Source organism: Fragaria vesca, linkage group LG3, assembly GCF_000184155.1.
Source record: "Fragaria vesca subsp. vesca linkage group LG3, FraVesHawaii_1.0, whole genome shotgun sequence".
Classification (NCBI taxonomy): domain Eukaryota; kingdom Viridiplantae; phylum Streptophyta; class Magnoliopsida; order Rosales; family Rosaceae; genus Fragaria; species Fragaria vesca.
Window position 1 is genome coordinate 25,466 of NC_020493.1, and position 20,424 is coordinate 45,889.

General features: G+C 39.6%; 1 protein-coding gene and 1 pseudogene across 2 annotated transcripts in view; both read right to left on the reverse strand.

Moving 5' to 3' along the window:
- The window catches only part of LOC101312236, a 12,590-nt gene extending 11,448 nt beyond the window's left edge, over positions 1–1,142 (reverse strand). Inside the window, exons 1-2 of the mRNA XM_004295193.1 lie at positions 839–1,142; positions 680–772 (exon numbers count right to left, since the gene is read on the reverse strand). Coding sequence (XP_004295241.1) covers positions 680–706 — 27 coding nt within the window. The 5' untranslated portion in view covers positions 707–772; positions 839–1,142. The remainder of the gene's footprint in view (positions 1–679; positions 773–838) is intronic.
- A 1,685-nt stretch (positions 1,143–2,827) lies between these two features.
- LOC101312524 lies at positions 2,828–19,911 on the reverse strand (annotated as a pseudogene). The gene is made up of 18 exons (XR_184340.1): positions 19,069–19,911; positions 18,718–18,977; positions 18,375–18,585; positions 18,028–18,265; positions 17,769–17,916; positions 17,381–17,669; positions 15,443–16,876; positions 11,689–11,735; positions 10,757–11,426; positions 9,570–9,637; positions 7,432–8,392; positions 4,874–5,715; positions 4,628–4,760; positions 4,346–4,473; positions 3,886–4,096; positions 3,532–3,769; positions 3,248–3,399; positions 2,828–3,172 (listed from the first exon to the last, which is right to left on the reverse strand). The product of XR_184340.1 is annotated as an uncharacterized LOC101312524 (transcript).
- Between the last annotated feature and the right edge of the window lie 513 nt (positions 19,912–20,424).

Below are 20,424 nucleotides of genomic sequence, written 5' to 3' on the forward strand. Positions count from 1 at the left end.
TAGAAGATTAGCCCCTTTGATCCAAATTGATACTTCTTCCCGGAGAGATATGCTTTCGCTACAACAACACAGCTCAATTTCATTCGCTTATTGCAAAGATCTGATTTTGAAAGCTTGCAAGAACCTTCATTCAACAACAGCGCGTGTTGTTCAGTTTTTTTGATTGGGGTCTCATATTTGGAGTATATCTAAAAAAATACGTGTTACCGAATTTTTGTAGAAACCCTAAGGTGATGAGGTTGACAAATAACAACACATGGCCCAACACTGCATCAGGATTAACCGCAGCGCATAAAAAAAATAACAAAGACACAAAGACCAAACCATCAAACCCAAAACTAACTGCGAGCAACTTTCTGCAAGCTTACTATTGGTGAATGGCCAGTGTTCCTATTTTTCCCTTAATCCGCAATAACAGCTTTTGTATCCCTCAAAATCCATACCAAATATAAACAAATATAAAATTATGTCATCACAATACCATAAACGAAGCACCAAAAACAATCAACACATTAACTGAAATATTTCACACCAATCAAACATTTTGAGCTCGTAAAAAAGCAATTTCAATGAAAAAGGCAGATATCAACAATCCCAAAACAATGCAGTTTCTAACAATTGCAGAGAAACAATAAGCAAAATAAATAACAATGACAAAATTAAATTCCAAACCACAGACCGAGATCAAGAAGAACTCACGCTGCATCTATTGTAAAACGCCCACGTCGGCAACCTAAACCCGGCAACCAACTCCAGTACTCGACAGTCAGCCCTATGAAAAAAACCCCAAATTAATAGCGAAAACATGCAAAACATTAAGAAAACCAACCGATCTTACCAACAATAGAGAACCCAACATGATTTTCACAACGTTGCAACCGAATTCCCTTATCACACCAACCGGTTGTCAACCAAGACTCAATAAAACCCTTAAAATATCTTTGAACAGTAATTCCAACACAAATCAAAAATCAAAACCAAAACCGATTGGACGAAGGTAAGGTCCAGATCGGCGCAATCAGTGATCGGAAATAACTGAAATAGTACACCCACACAGAAACATCGAGAGAGACAGAAAGAAACAAAGAGAGAAAAAATGGAGACTGATGAAGGCTTTTCTCAATTCTCATGCAGCGAAACAGACGAAGAAGAAAACCCAGAGAAAAAAAAGGGTGAAGAACTACATTTGGTGGCCAGGTAAAGGAACTGATGCATAACAGGTGTCAAAGCAGGGGCAAAATAGGCAGTGCATTGAAAACAGGGGCGAAACAGGAATTGCAAGGCAAGAGTGGTAGTTTTGCAATTGTTTGCCAACTGGGGGCAACACCATCTTTTTGCCAGCTGAATCTACAGTGATACTGCCTTATTGTTTTAGGATATCTAATTTCATAGTTTCCTTGTGTCATAGAGTGAATATATAGTGAGGAATTTATGCATGAGTTCTGTCTCTAATGTTCATGAAATTGAAAATAATGTAGATGAAGAATCCTTAATGAGGAATTTACGACGACAAGACTTGACACAGTTGGACGTTGGAGCCAGTAACAATGAGAGATGTGAAGACGGCAGTGATTGTATTCCAACTAAATCTTGTGGTGATTCCACACAGAAGACTACTCAAAGACGACCAACGTTGAGAGAACTGCTGCAGCTGCCTGCAGATTGTGGATCCCCTTCAGAAGTAACGTCTCAGAGTAAAACATTTCAACATTCGGAGCACCAAACAGGTAGTTTCTAAAACGCTTGCAGCAAAAGAGCTAGAACGCTAGATGTTGGTGTTTTTTGATGCATGATCGATTAGTTAAGTCAGCATCTATATAATGTAGAACTATGACATAAACAACCAACAGATTACAGATCATTGTTATATCTTGTTTTAATTCTATTGCAAGCTTTAAACTTAATGATAGATAGCTTTGAGCCTACCATATCTTACGGTTGTTTGTTCATATATACTGAGACCTATATATGCGTTGTATGCAGAACAAAAACAGTTGGAGAAGCAAAAATCTGTGTCTAAACAATATAAATGGTGGGGACTTTTGAAAACTAATGGGATTTCTTGGAGTTCCTTGCTTAAACCGGAAGATAGAAACAAGAAGCCACAAAGGAAGAATGCGAATGGTGTTTTTGGCAAGGTAACAAACTCTGCAGAAAGAACTAGACTCCTAAAAGCAAGTGATCACATAGGATGAAATCTTCAATCTGCTTAATCTGGTGTGTTAATCCAAGAAGCAATGAGGATACTATAGTAAGTGACCAGTTCTACAATTCAGTATTTCTCTTTTACCCTTTTACATATCAAAGGAATCTCACCCATTTTATATATTTTGTTGTTCTATTTTTTATACCATATTTATACCATATATTTTGTTGTTCTATTTTGTTCATATACTTGTTTTCTCTTTTCTTCTCATTTTTTCTTGTGGAATGGAACAGTTGATATAAACTGTTACTTGCTCTATGTGCTAATTTCACTTTTTTATTTCTCTAATCTATAATTAGTAGTTTTGATCCGGTCTATTTTGGTTGTCTGAAATAAGCTCATGGTCTGAATATAGCACAATAAAAATTCAATAAAACTGTTGTTGACAAGTGAACAATTTCTATGACTACTTGAAGTTCAACTTCAGTCACTTATTTACTTCAAAGTGTAAACATTATGACCCCTGTTTCCCTTGTGACGTAGAAAACTCAGTAAGCTAATACCAGAAACATCTAAGTGACTACATTATATCACATATAAATGGTTAATACAGACAAGATGAAAAGCAAAATATATAGTACTCATGGCCTGAAAGTGCATTTTCAGTGAATCCTTCGCCCACTAGCGAGGGAATATTTCAGTTGAATCGTCATGGACTGATGCATTGATCAAGGAGCTGCTGCTTTTTGATTGATCGGACTCAATCACCGTAGAAGAGTAGTCCATTTCCAGTAGTGGATCAGTCCTGCTCGTCATAAAAAAGTTGGGTGATGAGGGTACTGGGAGAGCAAGAGAGTAGCTATTCAGCATGATACTAATCGAAGTCATTGTTGGCCTATCAACTATATTATCTTGTACACATAATAATCCGATGTGGATGCATCTCATTATTTCAGATCTCGAGCCATTCCTCAATGTGGGATCTATTAGATTTGCAGCTGTCCCTTCCTTCCAACTTTTCCATGCCTGCAACATATACGATCAGAACATTTTCCTTTTCGTTTACTATATTGTGATTAGTTGTATGTGCTATTCACTTACATAGCTTAGTAGATCCTCTGCATTCCCTCCAGGTCGAAAACAACTATTCTTTTGTCCAGTGATGATCTCTAAAAACTAACACGCCGAAACTATAGACATCAGACTTGACCGAGAATTGTCCATGCATTGCATATTCTGGAGCCATATAGCCACTACATAGGTACAATAAGGTAATCAACTTCAACAAACATATGCACATCAGTATGAATATTATTGATATAACTTGCATAATTTGCAATTGTATAAAAGTCATATAAGCAGCTGAGCTAGTACTTATAACTTACTAGGTCCCGACAATTCGACTCGTATTGCCTTGAGTCTGATCAGGTACGAACAATCTTGCCATTCCAAAATCTGCAATTTTAGGATTTAGTTCTGCATCTAACAAGATGTTACTAACTTTGAGGTCACGATGAATAATTCGAAGTCGAGAATCTTCATGAAGGTAAAGGAGCCCTCGAGCAATTCCCACTATGATTTTGTAGCGTCTGTCCCAATCCAATTGTGTACGCTTAATTGGGTCTACAAATTTTACACAAGACAGGATTAATATTACATTCTATATAAATATCGTTTGTCTGCATGTCAGTATTTCACACAAGCTGGAGTTTAGAAGAGTAGAGTTTCTGTCGACGTACCAAATATAATATGATCGAGACTTGTATTAGGGACAAATTCATAAACAAGAAGCTTTTCATTTCCTTCCAAGCAGAAACCCAGAAGCCTTACTAAATTCCGATGTTGAAGCTTGGCCACTAACAAGACCTCGTTTTTAAATTCTGAAATTCCTTGCCCAGAATCTTTAGAAAGTCTTTTCACTGCTATAACTTCTCCATTGAGAAGGTGACCCTAAAAAATATCACAAGGAACTTATAATTTATTATTTGCTTAATGTGTGATTGATATGTACGATTGTCACTAGTCAGTGACTGATTAAAAGATTTCTTGATCAGTCATTATTGGATTTAAATGCAAGGGTGGAGAGAATATTTTCTAGTGGAGTTGTTTTGTTTTCAACCCTTGAATGTTAATCTAATGGTGATTAACCATAAATCTTTTAGTGTGAACACTACTTTGTACGATGTATATATATATTACCTTGTAAACAGAACCGAATCCCCCTTCTCCAAGTTTATTTGCATCTGAAAAGTTATTTGTAGCATCTCTAATGGTGTCAAAGTCAAAATGCAAGGCTTCTGAACTTTGAATGTCATCAACATCTTCACCTGACCAACGATTCAAGAAAAATTCACGTAGTTCACATAAGTACACTAGCTGATTACCGGGATAAAGAGATCTAATTAGTAAAGGTTAATTGCTATATCATATAAAAAAATAAATCAATGTTCTGTGGCCTGTGGGGTTTATTTTGTTTCGTACCTGGAATTATCTTTTTCTCTAGGTTGTCCTGGGTCTTCCTTACTCTTAAACATTTGGAAATGGATATAATCAGAGCCACCAGCAAAGTACCGATAGACGCAACAACAATGATGATTGTCCGAGATTTGTTACCCTTTGATCCTGCAAATCACACATACAAATTTTCCTGATTGATCTATTACATATAGAAAAATGTAACTATATATGTATGGAAAAATGTTCTCATGTTCAGTTACCTCCGGGTGCAGTAGTATTGGTTGATGGTTGGGGAGGAGATGTTGATGATGGCAGTGGTACCACATTTGCTGGGTCAATGAAGCTACTAATCTCATACCCAAAATTACAGCTGGGTCTAATAATTCTCCCACCTATCGTTCTCAGACCAAGCGCCGTGTATTGTCCGAAAGCACCCTCCAAGCAATCACTGCATTCTTTCTCCGATAAGTCTGGCGTGCACTGCGTAAGTGCATATATATTTTGGAAAGCTCCGGCGGTCGTGTTTCCGAAGGCAAACTTACGAAGAGGACCGGCCGAAGAAGCTTGACTCTTCAAGCTTTCCAGTAACTTTTCAAGCTGTTGAAAGAATACTTCTGAAATAGATGATGCTACGTCCTGTGTATTGAACAGATTGAAACTAGGCTCAGTTTCCATAATGCCATAGATGGAGCGGTTCGAGTACCGTAACATGCAACCGTCGTACCAACCAATAGCTTCTTTCTGGTTGGGACAAAGCTTTGTGAGACCAACTCTAGAGTCGTTGAGGCAACTACGACAATCATCGGTGGCGATGTCGCCTCTGCAGTGTCCGATTGCATAAACTCGATTAGGGTTTTCGCCGTTGAATGAATAGTAAAAGCCGTAGCCGGTATTGTTGTTTGAGGCCGGAAGGGAGGTGAGTAGGGCGTTGAGGTTTCTTTGGTAGGTACTGTTAGTGGTGTAGTTGCCTGTATCATTTAAACAGAATTTGTTTAGAAAAGCTGGCTGAGCTAGGGCTTGAGTGAACATCATGAGTACAAGAACACCAGAAGAAAGGAAGAAAATAAATCTTGAGGAAGCCATTTCCGGCAGGGCAAGTGTTGCTCTTTGATCTGAGTAGTAGTCATTGGGAAAAAATGAACCATATGATGACAACAACCATAGTAAGCAACAGTACGCTAGCTATACATATTGTGTGACTTTTAAACCACACCCAAGTCTTGGAAGGTACCTAACGTCCGGACTTCTTTCATTCTTTTTGATCGAGACCGAACTACTAATTAATATGATTTTGGACTGAATCAATAGCTGAAATTAGAGTAATGTGTCATTTGATTGAAACAACAGCGGTAGTTGTCAACCGGAAATGCAAGAAATTTGAGATCGAAGGGTCCCCTGCTGCTGCTGCTGCAGACCACATCTCTTTTCTTTTCATCCACCAATCTCTTTCATACGATTTCCTGTAGATATCCACATATAGATAATTAGATATATTGACTTTAGTGGATGTTCATTCTGACAAATTCAAACTGTAGTGGACATAGTCCTCAAGATTTGTAGACTTGTAGGAAGTAGTGTTGGAATGGACATAGCATTTTGAGTCTTAAGCCATGACAAAGTCCAAATCATGACAACTTCTATAATATATGCAGAATAAATATTGTGAGATTAAAAACACGTTATCATGATATGTTTATCAAAATAAAATAGTTAGATAAGTAATGAATTACAAACGAATTATCTTGTTAAATAAGATAATAGAGATTGACTAATATTGTTGTTTTCAAATGGAACTCAAAACTCTTTGATGGATCAGAGTTTGAACTATCTAAATTGCAGTATATAAGAAGGTCTCTATGCACACTCTAACCTACGCCAAGTACAAGTCTCACTCCATCTGAGCTTTGGTAACTGAGTGCTCCCTTATCCTTGGTGCTCTCGGTCTACATCAATGACTACGGTAAACGTTGAGCAAGAGTTGTATTTATCTATGTGTTTATGCTTAAGTGTTTTGCTCTTGTGGTTGTAGACAACAAGTAGCACCAAAGAAGATAATTAGCCGAAACCCTAATAAATGTTAGGTTAATTCCTCACGTGCTACATACGCAGTCGAATAGGGAACCCGTAATACTCCTACGAAATGGTCAACTAAGTTTCATATCGTTCGTTGTAATCAGAAGGAAATAAAATTTGACCTACAATGCCAATTTGAATCAGCAACGTACTGCGTTTTGCCGTTCTTTTATTATGTCCGTGACAAGAATCTACTTATTCATATCCTTCATTAGATAAAAACTGATTTGTTTAGAAGCAAAGTAATCTTAACGGAGCCTAATTAAGATAAGCATTATGCATATATCTATGTGCATGACTGCATATAGAATGTATTATTAAGAAAATAAAGTTACAATTTCCGGTCAATCCTATAATATGACACATTAATATTGTCTCTCAATGCTCAACATTTCAAATCCAAATAAGTACTTGCATAAATCTAAACTTCCTTCCAAGTTTGGCCCTTCTCAAGCTTCCCGTCCTAGAACAAGGCTAGCAGTGCTGATGAGAAGCATAACGCCAACAATAGCAATTGGAAGAAGGATGATGGTGATACTTTTATTGTTAGGTTACTCGTATTATTTCCTGAAAACAAAATCCATATATAAGAATGATTAGTAATCTGCATGTGTGTTATGTAATCTGAGTCTATACATATAGATTGATGATTGAAAATTTGAAAATATTTCGGAAAAGAGTACCCAGATGATTAAAAATTTGTGTCATTTTCGGAGGTTTCCAAAAGTAAATTAGCAAAGAAAACTATACAAAACCTTCTGTTGCTGTAGGTGTGGGAGTGGTAGGTGTTGGAGTCGTAGGCGTTGGAGTGGATGTAGGAGACGGAGTGGCTGTAGGAGACGGAGTGGCTGTAGGGGAGGGAGTGGCTGTAGGAATATTTACTAGTTGATCAGCTCCAGGCTCATAGAACATTCCTTTCTCAAACCTCAAATTACAGCTGGGTTTAAGAATCCTCGCTCCATCCTTTCCTTCACAACATTTAGCAATATCCTCAATAGAATCCTCTAGGCACTCACTGCATGTTTGCTTATCCAATTCAGGACTGCACTGAACAGTTGCATATATGGTTTGATTTGTTTCACTTCCTGCAGGGACAGGCGCATGTCCTGCTGCAAATTTCTTCATCGAATCCCCTGACGATGCATTTTGGACCAAAACTTTCAACAAGGGATTAAGCACCAGCTTGAAGTCTGCAGCGTTTGACACATCGTTGGGGCTCGACAACAACTGAAGGGGCTTATCTTCTTCGATACCGAATATGGTGACGTTCGAGTATCGAACAGTGCAACCCTCCGCCCAGATGATTCCTTGCTGTTGAGTAGAGCAATTCTGCGAGAGAATAATGTTGGCTTGGCTGTAACAAGCACGACACTCGTCTTGGGCAAGGTCTCCTCTACAGAGTGCAATTAGATTCACTTTGTCGGTGCCAGTTCCCTTGGACATATTCAAGAACCCGTAGTTGGTTTGGTTGGCGGAAGACAAAGAGAGGAGGAGTGTGTTGAGGTTTTGTTTGTAGGTGGTGGCGTTAGTAGTAGTATTACTACCGGAACAGCTCCAGCAGTAGTCAGCTGTGAGCGTGCACTGACTGATATCGTCAGCCATTGCCGGAGCAACAAGGACAACGATAACAGTGGCAAAAATGAAGAGCAAGGATGTTGGATAATTCATTTCTGCGTTTAGCGTCAGTGTGATTTCAAGCAAAGATGGAGTACTACTCTGTTTGTAAGCAAAAGTCCCCTTGACTATATATATTGTTTGTTACGTATATGAACAGTTGCAGGCGTCAAAATGACATTGATTCTAGAATATCTTTGACGTCGAAAATAATTTACTTATCTGTATATGTTACATCAATGATGTTTTTTTCCACTACAACGATATGGAACAAAAGTCACACATCTTGTGTGGAGATGTGTGACCTTTAGAGGTGTTACAAATCACCTTATGTGTGACAAATGAGAGTATTAATGTGAATATTGTTAGAGTATGAGAAAAAATGTTACACATAAGACGATTTGCAACCCCTCTAAACGTGTGGCCTTTGCCCATATTGTTGTAGTGTTCCCATACACATCCAATGTATGTTCTAAATTCGATGCTGGAAATTCATAGGCAATTACGTCTACAGGATTTTTCTTCCCTCTTAGCTTCTTGGTCTAATGAGGCTGCTCGACGTGTAAGAAATTAAGAATCGACTTTGACTATGAGCCTTGTAGTCACACAGTATTAATTTGTTTTGTTCTTATAGTAGATTTGATGTTTGAATGCCCTACTTTGGGACCATCGATCATTCCGAAGAGAAGACCTTGACTTAAGAGTGGTCTTTAGTTAATTAGGCGTGGCTGACCCGAAAAGTCTTTAGTTTGATAATTTGATCGATTACATCATATACTAATATTATTGGTCTAAGTGTTTTTATTTTATTTTTTATTGGTCTATTTATTTACTTATATTTTTTTTTCTCACCTCATGTTGGTTCTCACAGGAAATTGAGTTATATGATTGGCTAGGAACACCACCTGGCAGTGTCACGTGGTGTTTCGGATACAGAGAATAATTACTCGATAAATTGATCAATTACATCATATACATGAACTTATATTCTTTGGTCTCATTCCGTTTGGTGAACTTGAGAACTTGATGAGGAACTTGTTCCTAGCTAGGATAAGATATCAAGATTTCATTAAGGTGTAACAATGAAAAACCAAGTAATACAGTGGTCGATGTCATGATATTACAAAATGATATCACAATTGGTAAAAGGAGGTTTTTGATTTCCCATCCTTTTCTTTCGAGAGAATGATATGATTAATCATTAAACAAAAAAAAGATAGAGTTTTTTCTATTCAAAACTCTCTAATATCTTTAGCATTGATTTATTTCATGAACGTACAACAAATATGGTGGACAGAAGCATCAGTGCTGCAAGAGCAACGTATGGTTTGTAGTTCTTCATTCTTCCTGCACATGTAAAAATCGTAACGATTGTTTAGATTAAGAATCAAATCATTGTATTATGTTATGAAAATCAGATTAGTCATGTTTTTCCCTGTTTGAAAGAGGAGTTGTCAGCTTATCTGTTAATTAGTTTGAATTAGTTGGTTAATCAGAGATTGGGTGAGAGTTATATGGTTCTCTTCAGGGACACCACGTGTCCAGTTGGGACCAGCTTCAGCTATTTAAGCTCTTTGCTGTAATCACTATTCATCATCAATGAAAATATTGTTGTTATTTCTTTTACATTTCCTTTCTGCTTTTTTCCTTTTTCTCCGGATAAGGTTCTTATCTTATTATATTAGCTTGGATGATCCTACATATATATAGTCATATATATATACAGGGGACAGGGACGGAACCAGGATTTTAAATTAGGCTGGACTAAAAAATATATTATGAACAAAATTATATATTTTTATTACAAAAAATTAGAAAAAGGGCCGATCTTGTTGCAAAATTGTTATAAATATGTAATAAATTCGCTACAATTAATTCATAGAACAAGTAGATTTTATTCCTATGGAAGAATGCTGATCATGAATGATTATCAATAGTTGGCTTAATCAATTAGGATTGGGTGCCCCATGGTCTCTAGAAAGTGAGTTAATTAAGTCTAACTACTATAAAATGAGTTAACGTTGCATAGAAAAAAAAGGAAATATATAGTGTTTAACTTGCCTGAGATGCTTTCAGAAAAAAAAGGATCAATGAGATTTATCGTTTTAATGGAATTTTAGTTTTAGTTTCTTTACTTTCTTATGCTACAGTTATGATTGGCTGTTTGACTTCTTATTTTTTGACTAGGCTAACCTTAATTTATTTCTCTAATCCATGATAATTATGCCTGTCTAATTTGAATAAAGAAAAAAACTCTATGGGCTGCCTAGATAGCAATGCACTAAGATCCGACCCTGTATACATATACAGCTTGTCTCACCATGATCGGAAAATTTACCCTAGATTGTTTCCATTTTTAACTCCAGATGGTGAAAAAAAAAGTCACACGTACACTGGTGCATGCATGCAATGTAATCCCATGTATGCAGTAGTCAGTACGTAGTAATAATGTTGTAATATACTTACCGTCGCCACCACTCTTTGGGGGTTGTCCTGACTTCCCAAAAGGGCTTGTAGTATACCGTAACTGACAACTAGGGGCGAAAATCATCGCCCACATTCTTCCGGCGCAGAACTCCTGGTAACTGCCGACGGCCGCCTTCAAACATTTGTCGCAATCACCGTCAGTAATATCCGGCGTGCATTGCATCATGCCATGTAACCACGACGTACCATTAGCACCGGTTTTTGTATTTTCTTCCCCTGTCGAGAAATGAAGGGGTTTTGTATTACCATTCGCGGCCGTGTCCACAAGCCACCCCATCAACTTGGACACACTCTGATTGAACTGATCGGAAACATGGTCGGAAACCTTGTTCACGCTGCACCAATATCGATATGGAAGCTCCTGCTTCGTCGCGAAAATGGAACGGTTTGAATATCGTAACATGCACTCTTCATAATAAATGGTGGTGTGTTGGAAGTCGGTGCAGTTATCCCGGAGGAGTTTGGCTGCATTGTCGATGCAGTTGTGACAAACTTGAGCGTCAATGTCGCCTCGACAAAGGAAAAGACCGTTCGCCTTGTCTTGTTCTTCGTTTCCGGCCGTGGAGTTGTAGAAGCTGGAGTTATACGATTTGGAGGTGAGATCGGAGAGGAGGATGCCGACGTTGTCGTGGAAGCCTTTGTTCTCAGACTGATCGTATTGGTCGGTACAGTAATGGTAGATGTAGTGAAGCGGGTACTTGGGGAAATTGGAATTGCAAGAAACAAGTTTGAGAAAGGAGATAGATGATGAAAGAAAGATGATTATTAGCAATGTGATTCGTGAGTGATGGAGAAGTATGTTCATCTTTCTTAATTTGCTTGTGATCAATCATTTATATTTAGTACTCGATATATTAGTGGTTTAAGAGGTATACAGTCCCGATTTAGTGAGGTTAAATAATAGGAGGTACTCCACGATTCACGTTGACATGTTCAACATCATCTTCTATGACTGATTCTAAAAATAAAAAACAAAATAACAAAAAAATCGATATACTGACTCTCCGTACGTTCTACGGTGAGTACGTAGGGTGTATGAGAATGATGAGTACGAATTACAAAGAAAAATAACTCTTTTACAGAGTTCATTCCAAGTTTGCAACTGTTTCTTGCCAACAAAAATATCATTACAACTGTTGATTGGTCTGATCAAACAAAATTTAACCTGGAAACCAATTTTAGTACGCTACAGCTTAATTCTAGGATTTATATATATATATATATATTTTTTTTATTCCAACGTTCCAGTGTTTTGAGCTTAATGATATTAAAAAGATGAGAATCTAGCATATGATGATGAAACAATAGTCAATATAAGTGCCAGAGCCATAGCCATAGCCACAGCCAGAGTGTGCTTACTTGGGTAGCTATTATACCAAGGATTTTCATAGAATTCAGAAAAACGAAACAAGAAGGCACCAAAGGAAAGGAGCAAAAAAAGAAATGCATCATAACTATTTGTGTTGAGAGAAAGACCGAAACCTAGGTTTCGTGTAGAAGAGCAATGGCGGCCTCTCGGTCTTCCGTCTGCGCGAAGGACGCTCCGGCGTCGAGTCCAAAGGCGGCACGTCGTTGCTGTGTAGTGAGCGGGGGTCGGAGTGCACGTTCCGGTTCTTTGGTACGGAGTTCGGTGTGGCAATTTGGCAAAGCTCTTGACTTTCGACGGAGGTGAGGCCTTCGGGTTTGATCATCGACATTGGTGGTTGGATACAGCGGAAGGGTAGGTTGCTTTGCGGTGGTAGACGGCTCTGGTTTTTGAATTTGAGGAGGAGGTAGGAGAATAATGCTTGGGAGATCATCAATGCAGCGGAAACAGATTTTGTTCTAAGGAGGGGAGGCAGTGGTTGCTCATCTCTAGTGACACAACAAGGCCGAGGAGCAATGACATCATGGCATGGGAGACAACTGGACTGATCCGGCGGCATGGTGGCTCTAGCGGTTCTAGGTTAGGCGGGGACAGTCAGATCTAGCAGAGAGGAGGGTGCTTTGTGGGCTAGGTTTTTGCCATTTGACCCATTTCATCACTCTTCCTTTGTTAGGTCTGACTTTGGACCAAACCTTGACTAGATTTATTGTGGGCTTGCTAGGGGAAAGATCATTTTTAAACTTCAGTAATTCCTCTCTTTCTTTTCAATTCGATGAAAGGTACGCCATTGAGTTTTAGGCCTGATTCGATTGAAAGTTGAGTCGTTGCTAGAGTGTAGAAGGTTATATGTTTTCTAGTTGTCAGATCCACCTTTTTGGATGTAGTTTTGAGGTTATCTTTCAATTCTTAGATGTAATTTGATTTAGTTTTGCTATACATTTGTATAGTCCTCAGATTATTCATGCTTGATCTTTTGGTTGTCATGATCTATGACCAATGAAGTTTTTTTTTCCTTAAAGAAAAAAAAACAAGAAGGCACCAAAGCTCACTTCTTGAATAGCTATATAACCCAACTACTTATATTAAGATCGATCTGATTAGGTTTATGTATTTACCCTGCTAGCAGTGGTGTAGCTAAGGGGGGACGAGAGAAGTCAGCTGACGTCCCTCAGATTTTAGATTAGGTGATAGTGTTATCTGATTGGTCAATTTTTTTTTATGAATATATGATGCTGTCATTAAATTTGACCATTCTAAAATCTAACCAATAAGAGAGAGAGTTTGATAAAAAAATATTAATTATAGCAATTAGTAGTGTTCAACTCCTATCACGTGTGTTAAAACTCCTATCACATGTGGGTCTCTTTATTTTTTTTACTAAACATTCATAATTCTAATCAATTAAAACAGATTCCTAGTTTAACACTTTAACTTCTTTTTTGTCTTTTAAATTAATATGTTTTCCTAATTAATAAATTATTGTGATTGATTTCTCATGTACGTACCTCTATAAGCAGGTTTAATCATTTTTTTGCGTATTCCTTTTTGTTGTCTTTCAGTATTTTTTTTCTTCAGGTCGCGGACATTCTTCGTAATCAAAAACTTGCAACTATATATGCTTTAGAAGATTCTACTTGCAATTATTGTGATCGAGATTTGTTATTTTGTTTTCGAAGTATTCTAATGATTTATAAATTTTTATATTATTCATAAAATTATATTTTTAATTTATGTAACATTATTGTTTAAAATTTTGACCATTTTACTTGTGGTTTCTAGCTACGTCACTGCCTACGGTTAACCCAGAAGCTAGAAATATCTGTTAGGAATAATGGATACGATCGAGAAGTACGTACGTATTCTGAGATAGATGAGTAGTGTGTACTATTTGAGTGTGGGGTTAATTTTGCTCTGGCTGTTTTCCAGACGCGTGAAACTATTGCAGTGGGGTTAATAGTGCATGCTTTGGTGTTCACCAGCATCTACGTACTTGGATCGCAGCAGTGCAAAGGATTCAACTCTTTCTTCATTTCTATGAAAATCTACGTACATCAACAGAAGGTTAAGGACCACTATGCAGGGTGGCCATGCCATGACTAGCTTTTCTTCTTAATTTTTTGACCAAAGGCAATAATTAAAACACAAAAGAAAACAAAATCAAAGTAGCAACTGCATGTAGTAACAGAACGTATTGATTAATTGAACCACATGAAATGAAAAGGCTGATTTCCCCTTCGTGCAAAATCTGCACAAACAGGCCCTGTATATTTCTGATGAATACCAGACAGCACATGCCTCTCTCTCTCTCTCTCTCTCTCCCCCCCGTGCCATGTATGGTGGTGCTAGCTGGTGTTTTCAGCTCTCCGAGCCTTTTGCATCATAGCCCTTGTTTGTTTGTTGGGGTACTTCAACTCCTTTTATCCATATCGTAGGGACACAATTCAACTACTTGAATAGCGTTTCATCCTTTAATTTACTTTAGAAGCATGGGACTTACTGAGTTACGGAGCCATATATGATGCGAGTCCAATCAATGCCGTAAAATGTCGTGCGCTGATCGAGAGAAGAAGCAGCTGTTATCAAAGTTTGAATAACTAGGGTTTTAAGAGCTGAGAGACGAAGCACAATCACAAGCTCATATTTGAGGCCTCTATAAACAATGGGGAATCTATGAGTACCTCTTCTTACAACTTTGATTCTCTGTTTTTTGTTTGTTTTTGGTTGTGTACTTTGATTCACTTTGATAGGGAGATGTATTGTGTGAATGATTGTACAAGCCATACGTGTCGTCTGAAAGTAAACCGGTCCCCGAAACTCTCTGTAGGAAAGCTTCAAATAATACTGTAGAACTCCAAGCATGGATCAAGTTACCTAGCTAGCTAACTGGAAAACATCAAACTGGAATCTTGCTTCGAATTTACCGTGACGTGAATTATGATTCGGGTTGCTGGGACCAATCTGAAAGACAAGTCAAATTTGCATTACCTCCCCCACTCGAGTTGTACTCACTACGTACTGCGTGTCGAATTCGAAGCTAATCGGATACTTTGTAAAACCAACATACTCGATGAAGGAAAAGATCAAACATGTCCGAATCTATGAGACATCTCCCAACGTTAAACATGTCACTCCACTTCAAGCATATATCAAAATCAAACATAATGCAAGAGAGACATGTCCCACTAGTTGATACAAAGTTCGATCGTGCACCCGAATCAGAATATTTTGAGATACATGGTATTAAAACGTCTAAATATTTGGAGGCACCGGAATGATAATATAAGGCTGCACTTCTTCACCTTCGGAATCACTACCAGGAGGAGGAAGTGGTATCACTTCACACCCGGCGCACGATAGCGCCTGCGCCCTCTTCGCCTGCGAATCCCAGTCCGTGGTCCCCACAACACACAACAGCAGCCCCGCACAGCATATCTGGGCCGACAGCAACCCGATCCACAGCCCATTAAACCCGACTCCGATCCATAACCCGAGCCCAACCGCCACGGGCATGCCCACCAGATAGAACGCCCCGAGGTTCACGTTCGCGGCAGTACTCGGACGCGCGCTGCCTCTGAGTACCCCACACGCGACTGTCTGGGGACAGTTTCCGAGCTCGCACAGCCCTACGATGGGAAGCGCGAGCGACGTCAGCCGTACGATCTTCTCGTCGTTCGTGAACATCCTTCCCCACACGCCTCTCACCCCGAACGCGAAGGCCGCGGCGGACAAGGCCATGAAGAAGGCGAGTGCAACCGCGACCTTCGCGGACAGCTTGGCCAAGTTGGGCCGGTTCGCCCCGAGCTCGTTCCCGACCCGGGTCGAGACAGCGAAACCGAGGGAAGACGGAAAGACGTATATGAACGACGTCGTTTGGATAAGCACACCCATCGAGGCGACGGTTGCTTTGGGGTCCATCAAACGGCCACACAAGAAAAACATGATCTCGTACCACCACCATTCCAAGCAAACCGAGACGCAGCTCGGTCCGGCCAACCGCAGCAGCGGGCCCCAACCCGTCAGGCACTCCCGGCTTGGCGCCGTCCACGTGGGCACGTGCAACCCTCTCGCCCAAATATACACCACCACAACAACCAGCGTGAGAAAATTCGACGCCGCGGAAGCCGCCGCGACGCCGGCCACCCCAAGCTGGAGCTTTGTGACCAACAAAAAGTTCATAGGCAGATGAAGGCATGTTCCGGCAAAAGAGGCGAGAGTGACGGGGTGGGTGATGCCTTGGGCGCGAAGGTAAATGCGGATTGGGTGAATGAGGGAGTTAGTGAAAAGGTCAGGCAGTGAGAACATGAGATAGGTGTGAGCCATTGAGGTTATTTTCGGGTCTTGGACAACATACGTAAGAATGTTCGATATGTTAAACCAAAGCGACGAAATGGGGAGCAGGGAGCAAAGCAGGAGGAAGAGTACACAGCGGTGGAGCGTGACTGACAGAAGCTTTGGACGTCCAGCTCCGAAGGCTTGGGAACAAAGCGGCTCCATACCTAAAGCTAGGCCGGAGAGTACGGAGTAGCCGGTGATGTTTGCGTAGGCTATGGCTAGTGGCCCCGCGGCAAGCTCTGAGTCGCCGACGTGGCCGAGGAAGAGCATGGAGATGATGGAGCGGGAGTAGCGGATGAGGTCTGTGATGACCATGGGGAAGGCGAGGTTGAAGAGTGATGTGGTCTCTTTAACTACGTCTGTGACGGTGAGTTGCGGTCGCTGCGGCTCGTTTCTTTCACCTCCTCCCATCATAGTGTTTTAGAGAGCACTGTAAATGTCTTCTAAGCCTTCAAAAGATAGATAGACTGGTTTTCTTTGCTGTAGATGGGAGGGATATATATACACAAGTATTAAGATTAAATAGAGTAAAAATTTTGAAAGAGGGGTTTTTCTCCGGTGAGTTTTCTCTCAACCAAGTTTAATATCTAGCTCATCATCATCACATATATTACTTCCTCTGCCGTGTGTCTGTGTACTCTCTGTGTTTTCTGGCCTTACACAAGTAGATTCTAACAATGTACTTCCTGAAATGACATTTGATTCCTGCACCCTTGTCTTTATTAAAGATGCTCATGCAAGAGGAGCATGCAACTTGAGTATATATACCACAACACGGATTCAACCTCGCGTATAGGAAATTATGGTACGTATTTGTATACAAGATTTAGGAAAGGGTACGTACACTACTGCTAGTTAGCTTTAACGAGGGTACAATTCAGAAATTGATGCTTCATTAACTGAACAAGCTGAATTGCTAGAGTGTTGGTTTAATGATTCAGATGTTACTGATGGCATCCTCATTTCTTCTGTACTATGTAGGCAAAATGCTGGCTTTTGAGGCAATGCCATAGTAATCGAGTAACTGCTTAGCATGAGAACAACGGTTTGCATTGTAGGTCTCTTCTCTTGATCTTTTTGAACACACAGTAAAGCAATATGGATACATCTGATTACTTCATTTCTTGAATAAGAACGTCTTAGATTTCGATCCAGCAACTCATCTGGCGTCCCATCCCTCCAATGGTTCCAAGCCTAGAATGTTTTTTTCATGAATCCATTAGAATGTAGGAAACTTGCAATCTTGAAAAAATTATTTACTTACTCAAATATCTGAATTCAACTTATACTCACATAGGTCAAGAGGTATTCGCCGCGTTCGGATTGAAAGCTAGTGTTCTTCTGGCCGGTTACAATCTCTAAGATCAAGACACCAAGACTGTACACATCAGTCTTCACCGAGAACTGTCCGTGCATTGCATACTCTGGAGGCATGTAACCACTTTAATCGGCAGCATCAATAAAACAATATGTTAGTACTAGCAGGGACAAAGTATAATACCAGTGATATCAATTATATATGAAGACAATCAATGCAAATTCTTGTACTTACTAAGTTCCAACAATCCTTATGGTATTTTCTTGAGTTTGATCACCTCCAAATATTCTTGCCATGCCAAAATCTGCTATTTTTGGGTTCATTTCGCCATCTAGCAATATGTTGCTTGCTTTGAGATCGCGATGTATGATTTTAAGTCGAGAATCTTGATGGAGATAGAGAATCCCTCTAGCAATCCCACTGATAATCTTGTATGTGCTTGACCAATCTAGCTTGCCTCGATTGTCCGAGTCTGTTTCCATGTATGTCAGCAAAAAGGTTATCAGGTTGCAATAAGTAAATCACAATCATAGCATATATGAAGATTATACTTCTTACAAGTTTACAAGGCATGCACATACCGAATAAGAAGTGGTCAAGGCTTTTGTTCTTCACAAGTTCATAAACAAGTATCTTTTCTTCTCCTTCAGAGCAAAACCCCAGCAGCCTCACTAAGTTTCTGTGCTGAAGTTTGGCCACCAAAACAACCTCATTCTTAAACTCCATGACACCCTGCCCGGAGCTTTTAGATAGCCTCTTCACAGCTATCTCTTGCCCATTAGGTAGTGTGCCCTGAAAATTAATGTAGTAGACTAGTAACCAATATCTCAAGCACTCTTTTATATATGAGTTCAACATACCCCATTTTAATAAGTTTTCTTTTCAAATTCATCATGCATGTTCAAGAATTCAAATCACAGTTACCTTGTAGACCTCTCCAAAGCCTCCTCCGCCTAACTTGTTATTAACAGAGAACCGGTTTGTGGCTGCTTCTATGGTAGCCAAGTCAAACTGCAAAGACTCTACGGTAGTAATTTCATGCATGTTGCCATTTTGCTCTTGTACAGCATCATACTTCTTCCTTGTCTTTCTTTTTAAGAAAATACAGCCTACCAAGAAAAGAACTATGGCAATTGGAACAACAATGGCCACTATTGTTAAGGGTGAGATTTGGTCATTATTTCCTGCATAGAGTAAATATTAAGATTAATGCAACTATAGAAATGAGACAAAACATGTTACATAAGCTATGGTCCTGCTGTATATTCATTTTACCTTGATCAGGTCTCGTTACTGAACCTGGGGGAGGGGGAGGAAGAAGCGGTGATGGAGGCGATGGCGCTGGTGGCTGTGTGGCGCAGCTTGAACTGTATAAAACGGAGAGACATCATGTTGAATATCACAACTAGGAACTAGGACATTTCCCGCTCGCTTTCCATTACAACAATCTGGAAGAAATGAAATAGATCCTCGAAGACAACGATTACAACTTTGGCTCGACAGGTCTGCTGTGCACTGCACAAGGGTGTACAACATCTGAAAATCTGTGAAGTTCACTTCTTCTGTTGCGAATTTTTTCCTACCGGAAGGTGCATCAGCAGCACGATCCACCAAGCTGCTCATAGTTTGTCCCAGCAGCTGCATGAAGCGGTCAGGCTCGGTGATATTCCCAGTGTTCACCATGTAAATTATTGGTGATTCCTCCAAGTTTCCAAAGAAGGATGTGTCTGAGTAGCGTACCATGCAGATGTCATACCATATTATTCCATTTTTTCTCAAGGCGCAATCCTTTGGGACTCCATTTCTGGCTATAGTAGACACACATTCTTGACACTTTTCAGGTGTCACATCGCCACGGCAACTAAAAGATCCGTAGACATCCGTGCCGGGGCCTTGGCCGCCGACTGTGGTGTTGTAGAATCCGAGGTCATTGGTTGCGTTGGAGGTGAGATAGGAGAAGAGGAGATTGAGATTGGACTCGTAGGTGCTGTTGGGAGTGAAATTTCCGGTGTTTGCGGGACATAAAATGGACCTGTAAGTAATTTCAGCTTCGATGCTGAGGCTAAGGCAACCAAGAACGGTGAACAACACAAACACATGAGAAGAAGAAGAAGGCATTATGATAATCTGCTATTCTGAATCATGATGATTACTCCCTCTTACCATATATTAAAAAAATTGTTGACAGGAGTGAATACCAGGGAGGTTGAAAGTCGCGGAAGAATAATGAGTGCTGGAAATTAGCAGAGATGATTGAGAAAAGTCTGAATTTTCATGTTCTTCGTTTTGCTTTTTTCTCAGTTGAGAAAAGTCTTTGAATTTTCATGTTCTTCGTAACTGATTGAGAAAAGCGTGTAAATGCTGAATACGTACATTGTATAACTGATTGAGTTATACATCGAATTCTGATACATTGATGTATAACTCCATCTGGATATGAAGACAGATTCACAGAAATGCAAGATCAACTCCAGAATATTCAACGGAGACCTACAAAAGCTATAAACCTTTTCCAAGATAAAGATGTGAAGACCAGAGCGTGTCAATCACTTTTCGTGGGCAAAGCTAGGTCTTTCTTTGATTTCCAAGTTCCAACTGTACATAAGAGACCTTATTTATGATCAAAATTAA